This window comes from Theropithecus gelada, chromosome X (genome assembly GCF_003255815.1).
Source record: "Theropithecus gelada isolate Dixy chromosome X, Tgel_1.0, whole genome shotgun sequence".
Taxonomy (NCBI): Eukaryota; Metazoa; Chordata; class Mammalia; order Primates; family Cercopithecidae; genus Theropithecus; species Theropithecus gelada.
In genome coordinates, this window is record NC_037689.1 from 21,507,303 (window position 1) to 21,527,816 (window position 20,514).

At 37.3% G+C, this 20,514-nt stretch overlaps 2 protein-coding genes across 2 annotated transcripts in view; both read right to left on the reverse strand.

Annotated features, from left to right (window-relative positions):
- Positions 1-1,456, reverse strand: part of XK (X-linked Kx blood group) — a 41,168-nt gene extending 39,712 nt beyond the window's left edge. Inside the window, exon 1 of the mRNA XM_025371951.1 lies at positions 1,170-1,456. Within this exon, the coding sequence (XP_025227736.1) occupies positions 1,170-1,414 (245 nt within the window). The 5' untranslated portion in view covers positions 1,415-1,456. The remainder of the gene's footprint in view (positions 1-1,169) is intronic.
- Positions 1,457-9,705: 8,249 nt separating this feature from the next.
- Positions 9,706-20,514, reverse strand: part of LANCL3 (LanC like 3) — a 54,871-nt gene continuing 44,062 nt past the window's right edge. The window contains exons 4-5 of the mRNA XM_025373339.1: positions 20,007-20,214; positions 9,706-11,536 (exon numbers count right to left, since the gene is read on the reverse strand). Of these exons, the coding sequence (XP_025229124.1) occupies positions 11,377-11,536; positions 20,007-20,214 (368 nt within the window). The 3' untranslated portion in view covers positions 9,706-11,376. The remainder of the gene's footprint in view (positions 11,537-20,006; positions 20,215-20,514) is intronic.

The window sequence follows — 20,514 nt, forward strand, 5'->3', positions numbered from 1 at the left end:
TGGAGACTGAGGCAGGAGTATCACTTGAGCCCAGGAGGTGGAGGATGCAATGAGCTATGATCTTGCTACTGCACTCCAGCCTGACTGATAAAGCAAGACCTTTTCTCAAAAAAAAAAAAAAAAAATTGTAACTTTGTAAAATTTATCTTGCTCCTCGACGTGTGTATGCGTGTGTGCGTGTGTGTGTGTATGTGAGAGAGAGAGAGAGATTTCCTGGTAGGAAAGGTCCTTAGCTAGCTGAATTTTCTGGCAGCTGAGGTGTCTCTCCGGCCTTTCCATCTCTTCAAATTCCTCTGTTGCCTATGTCCAAAATTCAGTATTATAAACTTATTTCTAATCCAAATGGACGTCTTTTGTTTTACTTTTCCAATAGAGATGAAAGGTACTAAAACAACACATTTTAAACTCCTTAGATAAGCCAGTCTGTTTTATTACAATATATTTCTACTTGCTTTGTGTTAATAAAAATGAATTTCCAGAAATGTCACTAACAGTTTTTCTTTACTTAACACATAGCAAGTTTTGTCTTCATGGTGCATGTGTACCAGCTTTAAAGGCTACGTTTATAAGTTCGCCAGGGCCGGAAGACATTTCTAGAACCCCATATGTTTCCATATCCCATAATATTCATTACGCCACCAAGAGAAAAGAATGGTGCATGGATTTCTTGACTTCCCTATGAGAATTAAATATTTTTAAAGCTTTTAGAACAGTGCTTGGCACACAGTAAGCTCCATGCTTGATAAATTAAAATTAAATCACCTGTACATGCTGTCCCCATAACCACAGCTTAGAACACACTTCCCAAGGGTTTGTGACCACAAAAGCCAATCCTGTCAGAGCCTACTTGACCCCAGAGAAACCAATGTCTTTAATGAGGTTGAAGCACAAGAAACTGCCATTTTTGTTGGTCAATTTCAGTTGAATGTTGGCTATTTCATTTGATGGAACGTAACAGGAATTCAGTGTGCCCCAGCTTTATAACCATTATACCATGATTCGTCCCATTCCTGACTGGAATAATGGGGCTGAGGGGCATGGCGGACCGGCTTGGGGCCCAGCCACCTGTCTACACAGGAAAACCGCCTCCCTCCACTCGAGCAGGTCCAGGGATCAGGCCACAGGACCGGGGCTGCGGCCTGGGCCTGGCTCTGGGTGTCTGCACGCACCTGAAAAGGGGCCCAAGTTGCAGCAGGTGCAGCAGCAGCACGAGCGGGCGGTCGCGGCTGAGGTCGCGGTGTACGAAGAGAAGCGTGAGCTGCACGAGCGCGCAAGGCAGTAGCGAGAAAAGCAACGTCAGCGCCTGCCACATGCGGTCCCCGCCCGAGCGGTAGGTGCTGCTCAGGCTGAGAGCCGCCGTTGTCTCGGCCACGAACAGGAACACGGACGCCAGCACCGAGGCCGGGAATTTCATCTCCGCGCGTCAGCGGCTCTCACCGGGGACGGACGCAGTGGCGGTGGCTGTGTGGCTGTGGCTGTGGCTGTGGCTGTGGCGGCGGCGGCGGCGGCGGCGGCGGCGGCGGCCGTTGCTCGAGGGGCTCCCAGCATGCCCAGCCCCAAACTGCTCCCGCGCTCTGCGCAGCCCGCCGAGGGCACGCGGGCCCGGCCGACAGGCCTGGGCTCTGGAGCTGGACCTGGGGGGGGTGGCCGACCTGGCTGGGGTGGGGTGGGGTGGGGCGAGCGGCGCAGCCTCGCCGGGACACGCCCACGCGCTCCGTGCGCCGCCCGCTCGCTCGCTCGCTCGCCCGCCAGTGCCGGCTGCGTCTCTGTGGTGACCTTCCCCTGGCGGGCCGCGAACCCGCGCCGTGAGACGGCTCAGGCAGTGGCGCGGGAGCTCAAAAGGATATAGTTGGCCCTGCGGGCGTCGCGCGCAGCCTCTGGGTCCTAGAGTCCCTTGGATCCTATCTTGGGAAACTGTTCACATCCCTTTGAAAAACTGCGACCACCCAGGCCCAGAATTGGAGTCCCGACGCCTTTCTAGCCCAGTCTATTTTCTTGGCCGAGGAAACGCGTGATTCTTCAAAGGGCCAGCGTTTCCGGTCTTTTAAAAATAACCAGACCACACATAGGCTTTTCAAAGCGCAAGTATATTGTCATGCATCCACCACCAAGTGGGAAAAGATTTCACTTTTCACTGTGCCATGTGAGCATGTCCCTTTGTCTTCCAAATACAGTGGTCTGAAGCATTGCTTCCAGTGGTGAAAAAGCGTCAAAGATCGTCCCTAAGAACCAATCTTTACCTCCCAGAAAAACTGCCTACAAAGTGTATTCCTCTATAAGTAATTCAGGGCAAAGATCAGGGCCTAATAAGGAAGCAGTTTTTTTATTCCAAGGCAGACCTCTGCTTATTGGTGTGCCAGCACCAAGACTAACAAAACTCCTTTTAGCTCATTGAACTTTCCACCATCTTCTTGATATCAGGATGTACTCAGCCCACCCCCGTCCCTCAGACCTCGATAAGCCACTAAATCTCTCTAAAACTCAGGTTCCATAAAGGGATGAGACTTAAATAATTATAAGATCTCTTCCCTTGTTGAAATTGGGGGATTTCAATCTTCAGACATCTCTGGCATTTTTCTATTTAAGAAAATAATGTAAACACAAATAGAATGTCAAGATTCAAAAGGAATCAAAACAAAAAAAAGGTACAGGGAGAGAATGTGGTGGGCTGTTTTTCTGTTTTTTATGTGGCATGAGAAAATCCATTTATGAGTTAAAGGACAGATTCAGCCAGCAGCTGAGAGGTAGCAGGCCCTTTCCCTAAAAGGATTACTAATGTCTATTTATAGAACACAGAAGGCCACCATGTCCTGGGCCAAGATACATACACTGCCACAAATACAGAATCAGCAGCAACACTCCACAGAGTATTTGTGTAATGTTTTAGTTGACATCATGGTTAGGTTTAAAGAAAAAATTGGTAGCTTAGAATTATTAATCAGTACACTGAGTATTTAGCATTAGATTTTATTTTAAGGCAAAGGATTATCACAGGTTTTACATTAAGTGTACTGTACATAAATGTATTGTAAGGAGGGGCAATAAGCCAGTAAATAACATTGCTTTAAACACTATAAAGTCCAGTTTATAGCGAATTATTTTCTACAGTACAAAACGAATACAGAAAACACATTTGGAAAGATCACAGTGTTTAGAACATTGTAACAGCAGTTGTAAAAACCATAAGGTGCATCGCTAAGCTTCTGACTCTATCTTGCTTATAAAGAGATTTCACTATACCATGCAGTGGGCTGTGAGCAAACTCCCACGTGAAAAGGAAGCAATATCAACTGACTAGTACTATCCCCTCCAGAAACAATCAATAACAAAAGCTAAATTCTGATGAGCATTTGCAAGTTGATCCTTCTTAGTCTGCACACTTGCTCACTCAGTCTGCACACCAGCTAACTTGCTCCAGTGATCAACGTCTTTCTGTATTATCATTTGCCATTTTGTCCTTGAGAATAAGATATACCTTATAGATTATGATTGCTAGTTTCCCTGTCAGACACCTCAGTGGGTTTTGACTAAAGATTAATGTCATGTATTGCATTATACTTTTTCACTAGGACCAAAATACCCATTATTTTTAAAAATATTATGTACATAATAATAGACTTATAGAAAGTGATGTTTTGGTGTATTAATATGTAACATACTAGAATACTTGAGAATTTGGCTTTATTATAAAATACAGTAGTATGACATTTTGTGATATAGTAAAATATGTGGCAAAATATTCTACTCTAAATTTAGACCTAATTGCTGCAGATGTCTTTGAAAGAGCCTCGAAGTGCCCCTAAGGAAATATAATGATTAGCAAGAGGTCATATAACCTGTTATGGCAAAAAGACATTTTTTAAAAGGCTTTCATTTTGTGTCCGAGTCTTCCAAAATTCTACTTGTGTACAACAGATAACTGCTGTTTGATTTAGTGTTAACAGAAATTAGTAGGATTTTAAAGTAGTAACAACCAATCACTAATATTTGGTAATTTTTTAATAATTTTATGCTTTTAACTCTGCATTTGTGCCAAGGCAAATATATTGCAAAGAGTACAATTTTATTAATAATACTAATTATTTGATCAGTTCCTCAAAATTCAATAGTACTTTAAATAATAGTAGTTATTCATTCCTAGATACAATTTGAAACAAGCAGTTATACTATATTGACAGAGTATTTCTTTGTACCTCCCCATAAGTAAGAAATTGCCCTAATGTGCTGTTTGTGAAATGTATCATTAGGAAGGTGAGCTTTGTTTTTTTCAATGATACAGTTATATTTCTGTAAGTACTGTGAATTATGCCAAAAAAGCTTTCTGGAGCAGTAAATTCTATTCGCTGGGAAATACACATTCCAAAACTAACATGTGGTGCTTGACCCAGTATATATTCACCAGTATATGGCTTTGCAAAGTGCTCCCCCTAATAATTTGATTCTACAAAATCCATTTTTAAATGTTTGTTAACTTAGAGCCATTGGATTAAAGATATTAAAACTCAGACTTCCACGAAGAGTTCCCCCAGATGTTCAAAGTTGAGAAAGCTGTACCTTTTTAAAGATTGGGCTGTCCTTCCTTATCAGATTCTAAAACCAAACTTTTGCACTTAGAATATTTAATTTCTACTGCTGAAGAGTCTATATGCAACTCATGTTACCTTTGGCATTTTCAAGAACATAGGGAGTCCACTGCTGCTACAGTATTCAAAAGACATCTTTAATATTGAAATAGCAAAGTCCTAAAACACAAAGACAAAACTGATTATCTAAATCAATCCACATGTTTGAATGTATCCACATATAAGGGTTACCACATTCAACATGAACCAAATTCAGCAGCAGAATTAATTATATTGGTAACTGCCACTTAAGCATAGATTTGAAAACGAAATTTATGGGGACAACATCAGAGACCCCACTAAAACCAAGTTGCAAAAAGATCACTTGTTAAAGATTGACAGTAGTCAATTATAGTCTGTATCTTTAAAACTGACTGCTATGTCACAGCTACTTCATACATATTACTAGAACAGTACACATTAAAGCATGTACATTAACACCACACGCAAAATATAAAAATAAAACATCAGCAAGAATTGCATTACTCTACTTAAGAAACTGTATGTATTTGGTGTTTACACATATACACATTCAGATGTCCCCCACCACACCCCCACATCTTTTTAGAGTGTTCACCATTTCTGAAAGAATAAGAGGAAGGTATATACTTTGGTACTTTCTGAAGATCTATGTCCAAGTGCAAGACTTTAAAGCCATCTGTTGGTTTCAATTTAGGAGGTGGTTGTTCTAGAACAAAAGAGATATTCTTCTCAGGTGATTCTGAATACAAGGATAAATTTCTATTTATCCTTGTATTCATTTCCAAAAGGAGTGGAAAAAGAGAGGAAAACACAAAGTTTTTCTTATGGAGAGACACTTGTGGCAATTTCTAGGATTCTTATAGACACAGAACTCAACAACTAAATAACGTCAAACAGGTTTCTTTACCCAGGAGAGTTTTCTCAATCTTTAAAATGTTAATGTATCATATAATCTTCAAAAGGGGGTAAAATAATAAAACTTTCCTAACTTATTTAATCACAGAATACATTTTTCCACAGGGCAGCTCTTGGTACTGCTGGGCTGCATTTGGGGAAATAGTGCAGCACTCATGTAATAGGCAGGTTCTGTTTCCATTTTCTCCCATAACAACAAAGGAAGGTAGAAAGACTTTATCAATACTAGGAACCAGGAATGGGATGCAGGCCCTGCACTGTCCGATACAATAGCCAACTCACATGTGCTCTTATACACTTGAAATGTGGCTACGTCGAGACTGGAGATGTATAGGAAGTATAAAATACACACTGGAGTTTGAAGACTCAGTACAAAAATGTAAAATATCTCATTCATGTTTTTATATTGATTGCATATTGAAATGCTATCATTTTGGATATATAAGGCTAAGTTGAATATATTATTAAAATTAATTTCATCTTTTTCTTTTTACCATTTTGATATAGCTACTAGAAAATTTGAAAATTGCATATGTGGTTTGCATTCATGGCTCACATCACGATTCTAGCAGACACTGCTGCTGTATTTGTGAAACTCATGGCTGTTGTCTTCTACAGATGGTTACTAATGGCTTCAACCTGGCAGAAGTTTTAATAAGCTTAGTCAAGCTTAATAAATAAGTTTAATAAACTTAGTCAACTTAGCTTGAACATATCCTTTTACTGAGATCTATCTAATAGCTAAATGTCAGCTTTTGATTCATATGCGATATTGACTCTCCTTAAGTCCGTCTCATTCTTTTTTGCTCGACTACTTACACACACACACACACACACACACACACGCTCGCACACAGAGGGATAAACTTTTTCCTACAGGGACTAAGAAAACCCAAAAGGGAAGCAAACAGGAAGTCTTTGCAAACTCTTTTCATAACCCTGGGTAGTTAAGCCTCATGTATCTTTACCCCCTTCTCCCTCTTCTTCCTGAGTATTGGACAGGGAGAAGAAAGAGAAAAAGAAGTCTGTTCTTTTAATCCACATAACTCACCAAACCCCAAAAGAACAAAAATATGGGTGATTCGGTTATTTTAAGTAATTTTTTCAAATTGGGTTCAGAAGGGGTAATTAATAGGTGCACAAAGGCAGAAGAAGATTCTGGGAATTCTGCAGATAAGTGACTTTGCCATTTGTGGAAGAGTCTAGATAAAAATGACAAGGTTCAATGATTCAAGAAAACAAAAACAAAATCAAATAAAACAAAAAACTCTAAAGGCATCATCCAGCAGGCCTCGATTCATTCGTACTTTCAATTAAAGAAACAAGAAGAGAGATCGCACCTCCAGTATGAGATTTATGATAATGGATGAGGGTCAAACATTTAATGTAGCATCAACCTTTTTGTAACATTAAAAATAAAATTACCAGGTTTATTTATGGAGGGAAAGCAGGATAAATGCCACCACCACCCTATTCTCATGAATAGCCACACTCACTTGTGATCTGACTACTAGACCCAGCTTCTGTTGCTGCTGACCTTGAGGTTGTCCGCCCTTCTGTCCAAAGGGTAATCCAGCCGTATTGAGGCTGGAACTCTTAGCTAAGAACAGACATGGATGGAAAAGATAAGGAGAAAACCTGCCCTCCCAGGCGAAAGGAGGTCACATGATAGAGCAGATACAGGAAAAAACATATCACAATGAACTATAATATTTAAAGAGGATAAGAAGGAGACGTTGGTGAATCAGGGGTGGTGCTGGGTTAGAGGTCCCAGAAAGCAATGGAACTCATGGGTAAAAATGGACTGGTTCTTTACAGTGTTAAACATGCATCCACAACTCACTCTGAGATACTGAGCTTCAGCAAGCTTCCCCTCACCCACCCCTTTGCCTGCCTTCTCATTTGCTTTCCTTGCCAAATTTATACCAATATTATGTGGGCTCGGCAAATTTGAGGCTCATTTAGCTATTAATTTGGGACAGTGCTGAATAAATAGCCCAGGTCCCCAAAGGAATGCCTAATATGCAATTGAGAGTATATTTTGATCACTATATGTCACATGGTTCTGAGACTTGAATTAAAGTGCAGATCAAACTCACCCCAGAATTACTTTATTTTCCAGTTCATTTTCTCTCTACAGACCTGGCTTGCCTGCTCCTTTTCTTGAGTTATTAGCACTGTAATCTTTTGTTCTCAGCAAGCAAAATAAATATTTGCATTAAAAGGAGCTTCTGAGCTAAATCAGTCTATTCCCATGTAGTAAGTCTTGTTGAATCAGAACCTTCTGAGGCAAAATGCTGTGCTCAGGACTGGTGGTAGAATATTTAAAAATGTACACTTGGTTTTTATCCATCTAGTGACCCAGACCTCAAGCACTGCATCCACATATAGAGATTCTATTTGGTGGAAATGCTTATTGGAAGTCATAACTGGGCATGATTTTTCTATGTATATAGTGGGTAAAATATAACATCCCTTTTAAATATATAAAGCATCTGCACATTAGAAGACTCACTTATATTCATTTTATCATTGACAACTTTTATAACAATCCTGTGAAGTAAATAGGGTGATTATTATTATTACTATAGTGGCCCCTAAAAGTGGCAGAGCAAGACTTTGAGATTTCCAGCACAGGGCTCTTTGCACTACTAATGGTTTTCCTTTTAATTGTGTGTTCATTTAACATGGCTAGAAATTACAAACACATTTGTTTCATTGAAATTACTGAGATTTGCTCTTTCAAATTTGAAACAATTTCAGTATTACCATGATTAAAATCTTAATATGTCAAAAAAGTTAAAGAAATAAGCTGCCACTGGAAGAGATGCAATTTAGCACAGACCAAGAAAACGACTGTTTCTCGAGTTATCAGTAAGTAAATACTGTTATCTTAATAGCATAGTCAACTACCTAAAGAAGCACAGGGAAATGTACTCTAGCAAACCCCTGTTCTACTCAGTTATCAAGTTACAAGTGGAAGTAAAAAACTACAAACTGATGACTGAAACAGGTATGGGCAAAATACAAATATATAATATTTTGGGGTGTGTGTGGAAGAGATGGTATGTAATTACATTAATGAAACAAAATACACAGAGTTGTAATGGTTTCCAAAATGTCCTGCTATCAAAGTAGAATGCAGTCTCCCCATTACTGAGAGACTCTTTCAATGTATCCTCAAACATTTCCACTATTACCTTCAGGGTTTATAATTGCTCACGCTATGTATAGTAAATAATATTAAAGTTATACTAGTGGTGGTGAAAATGCCCCTGTAGCCTTTAAGAGACAACAGGCTTAAGTACTACATTAAAAATGCTACCACAGAGAAGGGGGGCAAGTTGGATAATTAAATAAGAAGGAACATGCCACACTTTCCTACAGCAAAATGTAAGGATCTTTTTTCCCCTTCTTGGAAAAATAATATAGAAGAGGACCTTCCAAAATCTACAACTCTTTCAGGAAAATGAAAAGCTTCATCAACATGTTTAAGTGCTAAACAAGCCTATTGTTGTTTCTAATTTGCCGAGATGTCATTTCATAAAGACAATACTCAAACATGGTCTTTGCTTAGATTTGACACACAGAAGGGGTTGTCTTTCATAATGGTTAGCACATCATCATCAGACCTATCAGACCTTAAAAGGGCAGATAGGCCCGGAAGTGGTCTTGTTTTTCTGAAGTTACTAGAAATGGAACTGATATGATAATGAGCTAGAGTATCAGTTCTGAGTGCTTTAGGTTTCAGGTCTCAAGGATGAATTGTGAAAGAACAGCAAATGGAAACAGAAGGTAGCTTTGAGGGAAAGGTTATTTTGTTCACTATTGTATCCCCAGATTCTAGTCTAGAATACTGAATAAATAAACTTAGAAAGTGAAACCCTGGGTCTGAATCCTTGTTTTGTCCTTTTCTAGCTGTGAGACTTTGGAGCATTTACCAAACACATCTGAGGGGTTCTTGGACGATAAAAACTGCATGTGTTCCATAAAGCTCTGTATATAGGATGGTTATTATATTCAGCCTATATGAAAGAACTTCTGGACCCAATCTAGAGTCATCTGAAAGCTGCTATTTATGTGGTATCACGCCAAACTGAGCATTTTCACTGATGAACAACTGAGGCCAATTTGATACAGTTATATCTGAGGATGTAAAAACGAAACAGGAAACTTAAAAGTTGTATGCATTTCAAAATCATTTTGTCCTACTTTATTGCAATGAGTGCAAACATACACAGTCATAAGATACACAAAGATAGTTGTTGCTTTCTTTGGTCAGATTCTTTGAGAATGTTATGAATGCTAGAGACCCTTATCCCTGCAAAATGAGCACACACACACGAACAAACTGGTCCATACACATACATACACCAACACACTTGTAGGTTTGCTTTGTAGGCAACAGAGCATTCCCTAACTCATTCCAAAGTCTATGATTCGAGTTAAGAATTACTGAAATAAAGAATAAGTATTTGGATTTACATGGGAATACATATGGAATACACACATACATACACACATATACATAATATATCCAAATATTTAATGCCTATTTAAATAAGTCTTATAAAGTACACAATTTCCTACTCAATCTGATATATGCAATTGCCACTGACCAAATTCTAGGAAAAGGGTTAACTCATGCTCTGCATATTGAAGTGACAGATGCTCCTATAGTGTTCTGCGAACCATTGTTTACTTGAAGCAATTTCACAACTTCTATGTGTTTACAGCAGGGTTGAATTTAATATGACAACTTGGCTCAATGAGTATTACAGCCAATTTCTAGTGGACCCTGTGTCTTGGAAGGTAAGGTAACCAACCACAGAATTCACTCATCTCTTCATGTAATAGTATAAAATGGAGCAAAATTATTTCCACAATCACTGGTAACTTCCCCAGCCTGTCTCCCTGTCCCAAACAAAGGCAGAAATGACACATCTTTGTAGTGGTTACCCTGATCTTTGAAATTAGTGATTTTTACCAAGAGTATATTTTATAGTTCAGCTAATAGCTCCATCAAGATTATGTACATAAAGGCATTTTAAAAATTACTAACAATAGACAATACACAGTTCACACTTCCTATGGAGAAAAACACTTGACAGCAACACTTGCTATAGTATAAGTTTACTAGCTTATAAATTTTGCTATTCTAATTGAGCTTTGACGAGAAAAAGGAACCAGGAAAAGAGATGTTCTAAGGTCTAAGAAAACTTCAAATTTTAGTATCTGAACTAAGCTATCATATGATTTCTTTAAATTGCCCAGGGTAATGAAAAAAAAAATGGAGATTCATATGCAAATATCTTTACTCAGTAAAAAACATAAATTTCAATAAATATAAGCACAGGACAACCAAGAGTTTATTTTTATACTTCAGCAACCTGACAATTCATCCCTCATAGCAGTTTTCAGCTGGGCAATTATTTTAATTTTTGATTGTCTTTATTTCTGAATTTAAGGGTAGAGGGCACACGCAAACAGTCAAATTCTCATTGAGATTGCAAAGGTATTAGCATATTTTTTTGTCATAGTCCACACTTGCAGTTTGGTTTTCTATGTCATAACTGAAAAACAGATCATTTCTCTTTCCCCTTTTCCTATGATCCCTTGTTTCACATCTATTCCCTGAAACATTAAATCTCTGCAGTTTTGAGATGAGTTGTGGTATCTTTATTTTGCAGATCCTTTCTCAAATCTGGCATCATGTTGCCTTCACCTGCCTGATTCCTTCCTTCTGGTGGCAATGTTAAGGCTCATGGTCGCGATACCATTGAATGTGGCTTATGTGGAAACTGCCTTGGCTTGGCTCAGGGGATCTCTGCAGGGCCACAGTGGAAGATGGAGCCTTCTAAACAAAGACGCTGAAGAGAGGGAATTCAGCCTGATTGGGCTGCAGCAGGTCAATCAGAAAGCACACTGTCCCGGAGAAGCCTTCATACAAGCTGTATATACTTTCAAGGACCCGAGAACCGGCCTTGAATTCCTCAGTAAATAAGAATTGAGCAAACCTAAGAGAAGAAGAAAATATGAACAGTTTACATGAGTGTTTCCATATTATGGACCTTGGGTTGCTTCTTCCTCTTCTATTAAAGTTTTAGCATAATTTTATTTCCAGAATTATATAATTAAGTATTTTAAGAAGCACATTTTCTCTGTTAAAAAAAAAGAAGAAGATCCATTATATAACTGTGTATGTTTCACAACAAATTATGCTGGCAAGCAAATCCAACTATTCTTAGAGTTTGCAAAGCAAAGCAGTTTGGAATTTTCAAAGATTTCATTCTTTCTGTCATCCAGTAATTAAAGTAAAAAAAGACAGATAAATTGCTCTACTTTTATTTATCTTGAAAAGAAGCAAAGTGATACGTGACTGTTCCTTTAAAAAAGTAAATATGCTGTGTTTCTGCAGGCATATTACTTCTGAGCTGGGTTTTCATTTATATGTGACAAAAAAGCAGAGACTGTGAAAATAAATGGGCAAGATTTTATACAATCTGTGCTGTGAGCAAACAAGGGAATAAGATGAATAGGAAAAGGCAGCAGCTTCACAATGATAACATCAAATAGCAAACGCAGCTACAAGACAGATTATTTTTGAGACATCCACCTTAAATTAAATCACAGGCCTCTAAATTCCCTATGAAAGACCTTTTTTCTTTTACCCATATTTGCCACAAATATTATTCAGATGATTTTTAACAAGTAACATTTTTATAGTAGTTTACAGCTTCCAAAGTGCCATTACCTACATCATCTTTTTTTACTGACTTGCTCTACTCATTCCCATCAAGAACACAAATAATCACCAATCCAGAGGCTGGAATTCACAGCTTGATAAGACCCAAGCACTGATACTGTCATAAATTTAGGTTACTGCTACTACATAGGGGGTCTTACAAAGGGTAATTATTTATTTGATTTTTTTAGGGCTTTTGGAATTACATATGGCAGCTTAAAATAAATCAGCAGGAGGCCGGGTGCGGTGGCTCACGCCTGTAATCCCAGCACTTTGGGAGGCCAAGACGGGCAGATCATGATGTCAGGAGATCAAGACCATCCTGGCTAACACGGTGAAACCCCATCTCTACTAAAAATACAAAAGAATTAGCCGGGCATAGTGGTGGGCGCCTGTAGTCCCAGCTACTCGAGAGGCTGAGGCGGGAGAATGGCGTGAACCTGGGAGACGGAGCTTGCAGTGAGCTGAGATCATGCCACTGCACTCCAGACTGGGCAACTGAGCGAGACTCTGTCTCAAAAAAAAAGTGTATATATATATATATACATACACACACACACACACACACACACATATATATATACACACACACATATATATATATCAGCAGGAAACAGATTGTAATTCTGTTTGGTACAATTTTTCTATAACTGTTTTTCTGAATATGCAAAAATTTTTAAATGGAATTTAAAATTTTAAACAGTAGAATATTAATGCATCATAAGAGTTACTTCTAAATTTGTAATAATATAGCCAGCATCATGATATAGCTTCAGTTGGGCTCCTCAGAAAAAAAGTTTTCAAGTGTATAAAATAAACCACACAGGATTCCAAAGGAAAATAATTATATTAAAACACAACAAAAATTTTAAAGCCAAATTTGTGATATAATAACATATGTATTATTTGCTAACACATTAAATGCCAAGGTACAATAGTGGATTTAATAACTGCTAGCATTTCTAGCTAGTGATGTGAATATAACATATTTTACAATATCTGCAACAAGAGTAATATGACATGAGAATATCTATGAATTCTATTGTTTGCAAAGTCACAGCTACTAATACTTCTGTGACTTATTACCTACATTCAGAAAATTAGGAAATGTTACCTTTAAGTTTGAGATACAATCTCTTTGTCAAGCAAACTCACAAATCCTAGATTAAGAACCCCTGGTATAGTAGAAAGAACAAGGGCTTTGGCAAATTTCTCAAATTGACTTTAAAATGGTGAAGTTGCAGAACTGGATAGTGTTATATGTAAAGATAAAGGATACCATATATCAGGCTCTGAGAATATAGCAAGCATTTGATAAATAGAAAATATTACTTTTTACATAAACATATAATAAAAGGAGATTTATAAAACATAAATGTAAAAGACGATTTGTAAAATCATAGTATAAAAGAAACCCACAATGTTGCTGGCTATTCTTCTGACCTTTCCCCCATGCACTCATTTGTTTGTTGCATTATTACATGTTATTAAAGTATATATGATTTGGTATCCCGTATTTTTTCACTTAAAATATGCTAAATATTTTCTATGCTTTTCAAAATAATTTCTAAATGATACATAGCAACTTAAAATAGTACCAGCAATGTCTGAGAGTAGCAGTTTCATTGTATTCTGACCTGTATTGTGTGTTATTATTTGTGAAAAATATTTCAAAAATCGATCCAGTGGTGCAAAATTAAACAAATTTTTTCCTAAAATGTTATCAGTCGAAATGGAAGTCAGCATGCTAATTACAGAACTAAAAAGAATAGAAGACACAATAAAATATGAAAACATTTCATATCAAAACCCATTGATTATGACCAAAACTGAATGTAGAAGAAAATTCATAGATCTGTGAGTTACCATTATTATTAATAAAATGATGGAATGCTTTCTAATTAAGCATGTATAAACTCTAGAACATAACAAAATGAAAGGAGGTAAAAGTGGAAAACAAAAGAGAAAAACAAAAAAAAGTTAATAAGCAAAACCAGAAGCCAGTTCCTTGAGAGGATTAACAAGATAGAAAAAACACTGGTGCAGCTGGCCAGGAAGGAAAAGCATTAGAAATCACCAAGGGCACATAGCCACAGAGATAGAAAATTAAAAATATTATGGAACTATACGATCAGAACTCTATGTCAAATATTTGAAAATTCATAAGAACTAGATGGTTTTATAGAAATATATGCACTACCAAAAAGAAGAGGTAGAAAACCCGAGTGATTAAATAAGCATAAAAGAAAATTAAGAAGTTGTCAAATATTTTTCTGCAGCCATAAAATCCAACTGTATGTTAAAAAATAATAGGTGACAACCAAGTAATATTCATTTTAGGGAGGTACACATTTTTTTAACATGCAATTGTTAAAGTATGCCCCTAGCCAACAGACAAAATGGGCTCCCCTTGGCAAACTGAGGTGCTCCAAGTTAAAACAGGACCAGGCAGCTATGGCTGGGTGAGGGAGTGATCATGTACTCTGTGTTCTGAGAAAGACATTATAAAAGCATCACAGGACCTTTCTTTCTCCAAACCAGTTCCTGTCGTGAGTGCCAAGATATGCCAGCCCTCCACCCGCCATTTGGAAGAAACAGGTGACAGAGACTTCTGGTTTTGAGCTTGCAAAGTAACTAATCAGAACACACCTAAGCCAAACAATCAGAGTCACCTGCCATGGCCAATCAGGGCTCAGCTGCACTGACCAATCAGAACTGAGTTTCAATCCTTTATTTGCATAAAAGGACCTGACCCTGGGCAGGCAACTTTGCTATAAAACCCAGCCCTGAAAGGCTGCTTCATTTTACACCACAGGCTGTGTATCCTCTGTTTGCAAACTGTTCACTGGAATAGTCTCTTTCCTACACATTACGTTTCAGAGAACTTTTGTTCACACAATGCCCAAAGAATACTCAGATATTACCTCCACATTTCCAGTCTTCTACATGTTAGTGAGAACTGTAAGTTGTCCAAAGAGACCTGGACCCTAAATCTTACATCCAAGACTCTGTAAGCTAGGACTGGCCTGCCAGAAAATACTTAATGGGTACAAAGTTCATTATTTGAGTGGCGGATACCCTAAAGTCCTGACTTCACCACTATGCAATCTATCCAAATAACAAAATTACACTTGAATCCCATACATTTACACAAATTTTTAAAATATTAAATATTAAAAATTACAAAAAAGAAAATAGAGGGGTTTTTCTGATCCCTTTTAATACACTTTACAGGTAATAAATGAATTTCATTCATTTCTGATGAAATTTAGCCCAAAGGTGAAATCCCACTACCCTAGATAATATCCAAAATTACTTTCTTTTTCCATATTTGTGCACCTAAGGAGATTAAGAAACCAGGAATCAATTATATTACAGATTTCCTAAACAATAGAGCTTCAAATCGAAGACTTACATAAGTTAGTATTTGCCCTTCAGTGCATTCATGTAAATATCATGAAAAATAGTTTATGTTTTCTAAACATTAAATATTAGATAAGTTGACTTGGAAAGGCCTTTCTGAGAACGTGACTTTTGAGTGAAAGTCTGAATGAAATGGGGGAGCTTGGAGATATATGTAGAAAGTGAACATTACAGGTGGAGGGAACCAAAACTTCCAAGGCCTTGAGGTGGAGTGTACCTGGCATCCTAATGAGATTACAAGGAAGCCACAGTGGTAGAGAGAACCAGGAGGAAGAAGAGTAGGCAATGAGATTAGAGAGGTAATGGGAGGCTAGATCATGTAGGACCTTTCATTCATAGGAAAGACTGGCTTTTACTCTGAATCATATAGGAAGCCATTGGATTACACTGGACAGAGAAGTGTTATAATCTAACATGATAAACATTATAAGAAGTGAATATAAAAGACCATGGTAAAACATAGAAGCATTCCTAGTAAAATCAGCATAAAAGCAAGGGTGTTTACTATCACTCTTATTATTGAACATTGTTATAGGATTGCATTGTTATAGAGAAGAACCATGTAGTGGGAAAAAAATACCATACACATGAGAAAGGAAGTAACAGAATGATAGTTATTTGCAGATATGTGTGTATCTATTTAGAAAACCCAATATAATCAATAAAAAACTAATAGAAATAGTAATGGAGTTCATTAAGGCAGCTAGATATATTATTATGATATTTATGAAAAGTAAAATACTTATAAGATACAGTCTATATTTATATGAAAAATTATGTATTAAAATTGATAAACTTCAGTGATGTGTATGTTTTAAAAGCTTTCATAAATACCAGTAATAAATGATATGAAAATATAATGAAGGAAAAGAGTCCACTCACAATAAACCTGGAAATATAAAATACCCAGGAATAAAATTAACAAAAAACATACAAGATCTTCTTCACAAGATCAAAACTTTACCAATGACATTTGTTTAAACTTAAATAAATGGAAAGGTATACCATGTTTCTGGATGGAAAAATTCAACATTCTAAAGATGTTGATTCTCATTAAGTAATCTATAAATTCGATGAAATTCCAATCAAATTTCTGTAAGATTTTTTAAAAATATGACAAATTGACTCTAAAATACAATTAAAAGAATAAATGAGAGAATGATAGGTAGAATATGGGGAAACTATGGAACTCATATATTTATATAAACTGTTTATAAAAAAATTGGAATTTCAAATCATGAGGGTAACTGGTCAACAGATGCTATTAGAATTTTTTTAATAAACAAAAATAGATACCTATCCGAGACCATTTAAAAAGTAATTTCTAGCAGAATCAAAAAATTTTAATGTCAAAATAAAATCATAAAATTATTACAAGCCCATGTAAATTAATAGTTTTCTAATCCTGAAGTGGGAAAGGGTCTTTTTAAGCATAACACAAAATCTAGAAATTTTAAAGAAAAGATTGAAAACTTTTACAAGAAAAACACTTAAAACTTTGGTATGACAAAGGCTCCGAACAAAATTAAAAGAGAAATGGCAAAGCCGGAAAATATTTACAGCATGCATTGACGAAGAGTTACAATCCTGAATAGAAGCATCACAACAGGAAAAAAAATGGGCAAAGGATAAAGACAGGCTGTTTATAGGCCAAGAAATACCTATGGACCTAATGACTTCAATTCTAAAATTTCTCTGACAAGTGCTTTCATAAGTGCACAGAAATGTATATATTGGACATTTGGGGAAATTTTGTTTGTATTAGTAAAGATTACACAAATGTCAAGTGTCCATTATTTAAGGATTGGTTAATTATGGTACACGCATAGTGAACAACTACATAGCCATTTTTTTAAAAATGAGATAGATTCATACAAAATGAAATAAAGAGCGTCCCTTAAAAATTGTTCATTTAAAATTATAAGCTGCAAATATAGCGGGGAGGTGGTGGGCTCACACCTGTAATCCCAGCACTTTGGAAGGCTGATGCAGGAGGATAGCTTAAGACCAGGTGTTCAAGGCCAGCCTGGGCAACATAGTGAGATTCTCTCTACATAAAAAAAAATTAGTAGTTGTTGTTTCAGTCCATTCTTGCACTGCTATAAAGAAATACCTGAGATTGGGTAATTTACAAAGAAAAGAGGTTTAATTGGCTCATAGTTCTGCAGGCTGTACAGGAATCACAGCAGCTTCTGCTTCTGGGGAGGCCGCAGAAGCTTCCAATCATGGTAGGAAGTGAAGGAGAAACAGACACATCTTACATGGCCAGAGCAGGAGCAAGAGGGGAGGGGGAAGTGCTACACACTTTTAAACAACCAGATCTCTTGAGAACTCTATCACTATATAGTACCAAGAGGGGATGGTGCCAAACCATTCATGAGAACTCTGTCCCCAGGATCCAATCACCTCCTATCTGGCCCCACCTCCAACACTGGGGGTTATAATTCGACATGAGATTTGGTAGGGAAACATATCCAACCCATATCAGCCACATATGGTGGCATGAACCTGTGGCCCTACCTACTCAGGAGGCTGAGCTGTGCCCATGAGTTGCAGGCTACAGTGAGCCATAAATCACACCACTGCACTCCAGCCTAGGTGATAGAGTGAGACCCTTTCTCAAATAAATAAATAAATAAATAAAATTATAAGCTACAAACAGTACATATAGAACTATTATACATATATAGTAGTAGGAGCTCATTAAAATATATATGTACACATATACATTTATGTGAACATACATTTATGCATAAAGAAAAGTCTGGAATTATAAAACTCAAATTTATACTAATAACAATGAACATTTACATTGCAGTTACTATGCGCCAAGCATTATTTCTAAACGATTTTTCATATATTAACTTGTTTAAACTACCAAACATTCCTATGAGGTAGGCACTATTTTCCATATTTTATGAATGAAGAAACTAAGAATCACTTGTTAAAATGAGCTAAGTGACTTGTTAAAGGTTGCATGACCTTGTTAAAGGTCACTTAACAGTCACTTAGCTCATTTTAATAAGTGATTCGTTAAATGTCACACAATCAATTTGATAATCATCAGTTGTACACTTTCAGTGGGAATCTTCACAATGGTACAGGGGCTACTCTAGCACCCCCTCCCACCTCTGCCAAGTGACAGCTCAGATTCATGGGAACCAGACTACATGGGTGGGCATGAGAGACCACTCTGGCTTAGAAGACCTAAGTGTCACACAGGAAAACAATATCTTTTGTAACCACTCATGGCTATGGACGGCTTCTAAGTCCCTTCAAAGTGAATGCTACTTTCATGCCACTCTGCATTCAGGGAAGCCCCTACTTGTGCTTTTCATCAGATTATTTATAGTTCATTTATGGTCCTCCTGGCCCAGTTTACCCAGCTTACCAGTCAGAGGTAATATCTATTAAAAGCAATGTTGTCTGGTATATAGCAGATGTTCCATCTTTATCAAGTTTACAGGGAATAAACTATAGAGGAAAATTTTATATTGTCTGTATATATATATATATATATATATATATATATATATAGCCCAGCAATTTCATTTCTAGAAATTTATCTTTCAGATATACCTATACATGTGCAAATGATATATGCACAAGATTAGTCATCATAGCATTATTTGTAGTACACAATATTGGAAATAACCTAAATATCCCCATAATACACACACACACACACACACACACACACACATATATATATACATTTTAGTTTAGATATTTGACCCTTCAACTCTTGTTGAAATTTGATCCCCAGTATTGGAGGTGGGACCTAGTGAGAGACGGTTGGGTCATAGAGGCAGATTGCTCATGAACAGATTGATGCCATCCTCCTGGTAATGAGTGAGCTCTCACTCCATTTGTTCCCAGAGATGATTGTTAAAAAGAGCCTGACACGTTCCTCCTCTCTCCCTTCTTCTCTCCCCATGTGATACCTGTTTTCCTTCCCCTTCTGCCATGAGTAGAAGCTTCCTGAAGCTTTCACCAGAAGCAGATGCTAGTGATGCTTCTTGTACGGTCTGCAGAATCATGAGCCAAAGGAAACTTTTTTCTTGATAAACTACCCACCCTCAAGTATTCCTTTATAGCAACTCAAATGGATTAAGACATTTACTTATACACCATGTACACAGAATATCTTTGGGAAGATAACCAAAAAAACTGTCTCTAGGGTAAGTCAACTGCATGGCTACAAGGCACAGTTGATGTATTTATTTTTACACTTTTCAAACCATGTGACTGTATTACTAATTCAGAAAAATAATTAGATTAAAATTTTGAAAAAAAGAGACCCATAAAGAACAGCTGACCTTTGAGCTCGGTAGATATATTTAGAGTTTCCCGTGAGCCGGTACAGCAGCAGGAAGACATAGGCACTGCCGGCTACTCCATGGCAAATCCCAGGCCCCTTCTTTAGCAGGCCTTTCTGCCAGGTGAGTTCCCCACACCGAATACATGTGTCCAGGTACTGCGGTTTCTTGGAAACTAGATAAGCTTTGGCAAACAGATAGGCAATTCCTGTGAAAACATCAAAGACATTAGAGGTGACTTTCAGGACTTAATACTTTGGAGCAGAACTTCTAGAACTATAAAAAGCTCATGAGTACTGGTAAAACACAGATTCTAATATTGTAGTTCTGATGTGGGGCCTGAGACACTGCATTTCTAACAAGCATTCTTCTAAAGACCACACTTTGAGTAGGAAGGTGCTAGAATGTTCTATAAGAGAATCTTATTTTCCTGGTGAGATTTTAATTTGTTTTAATTGTATTGCAGGGTTGGCCCCGGGAGAAAGAGCAACATTTTTATTGACGTACA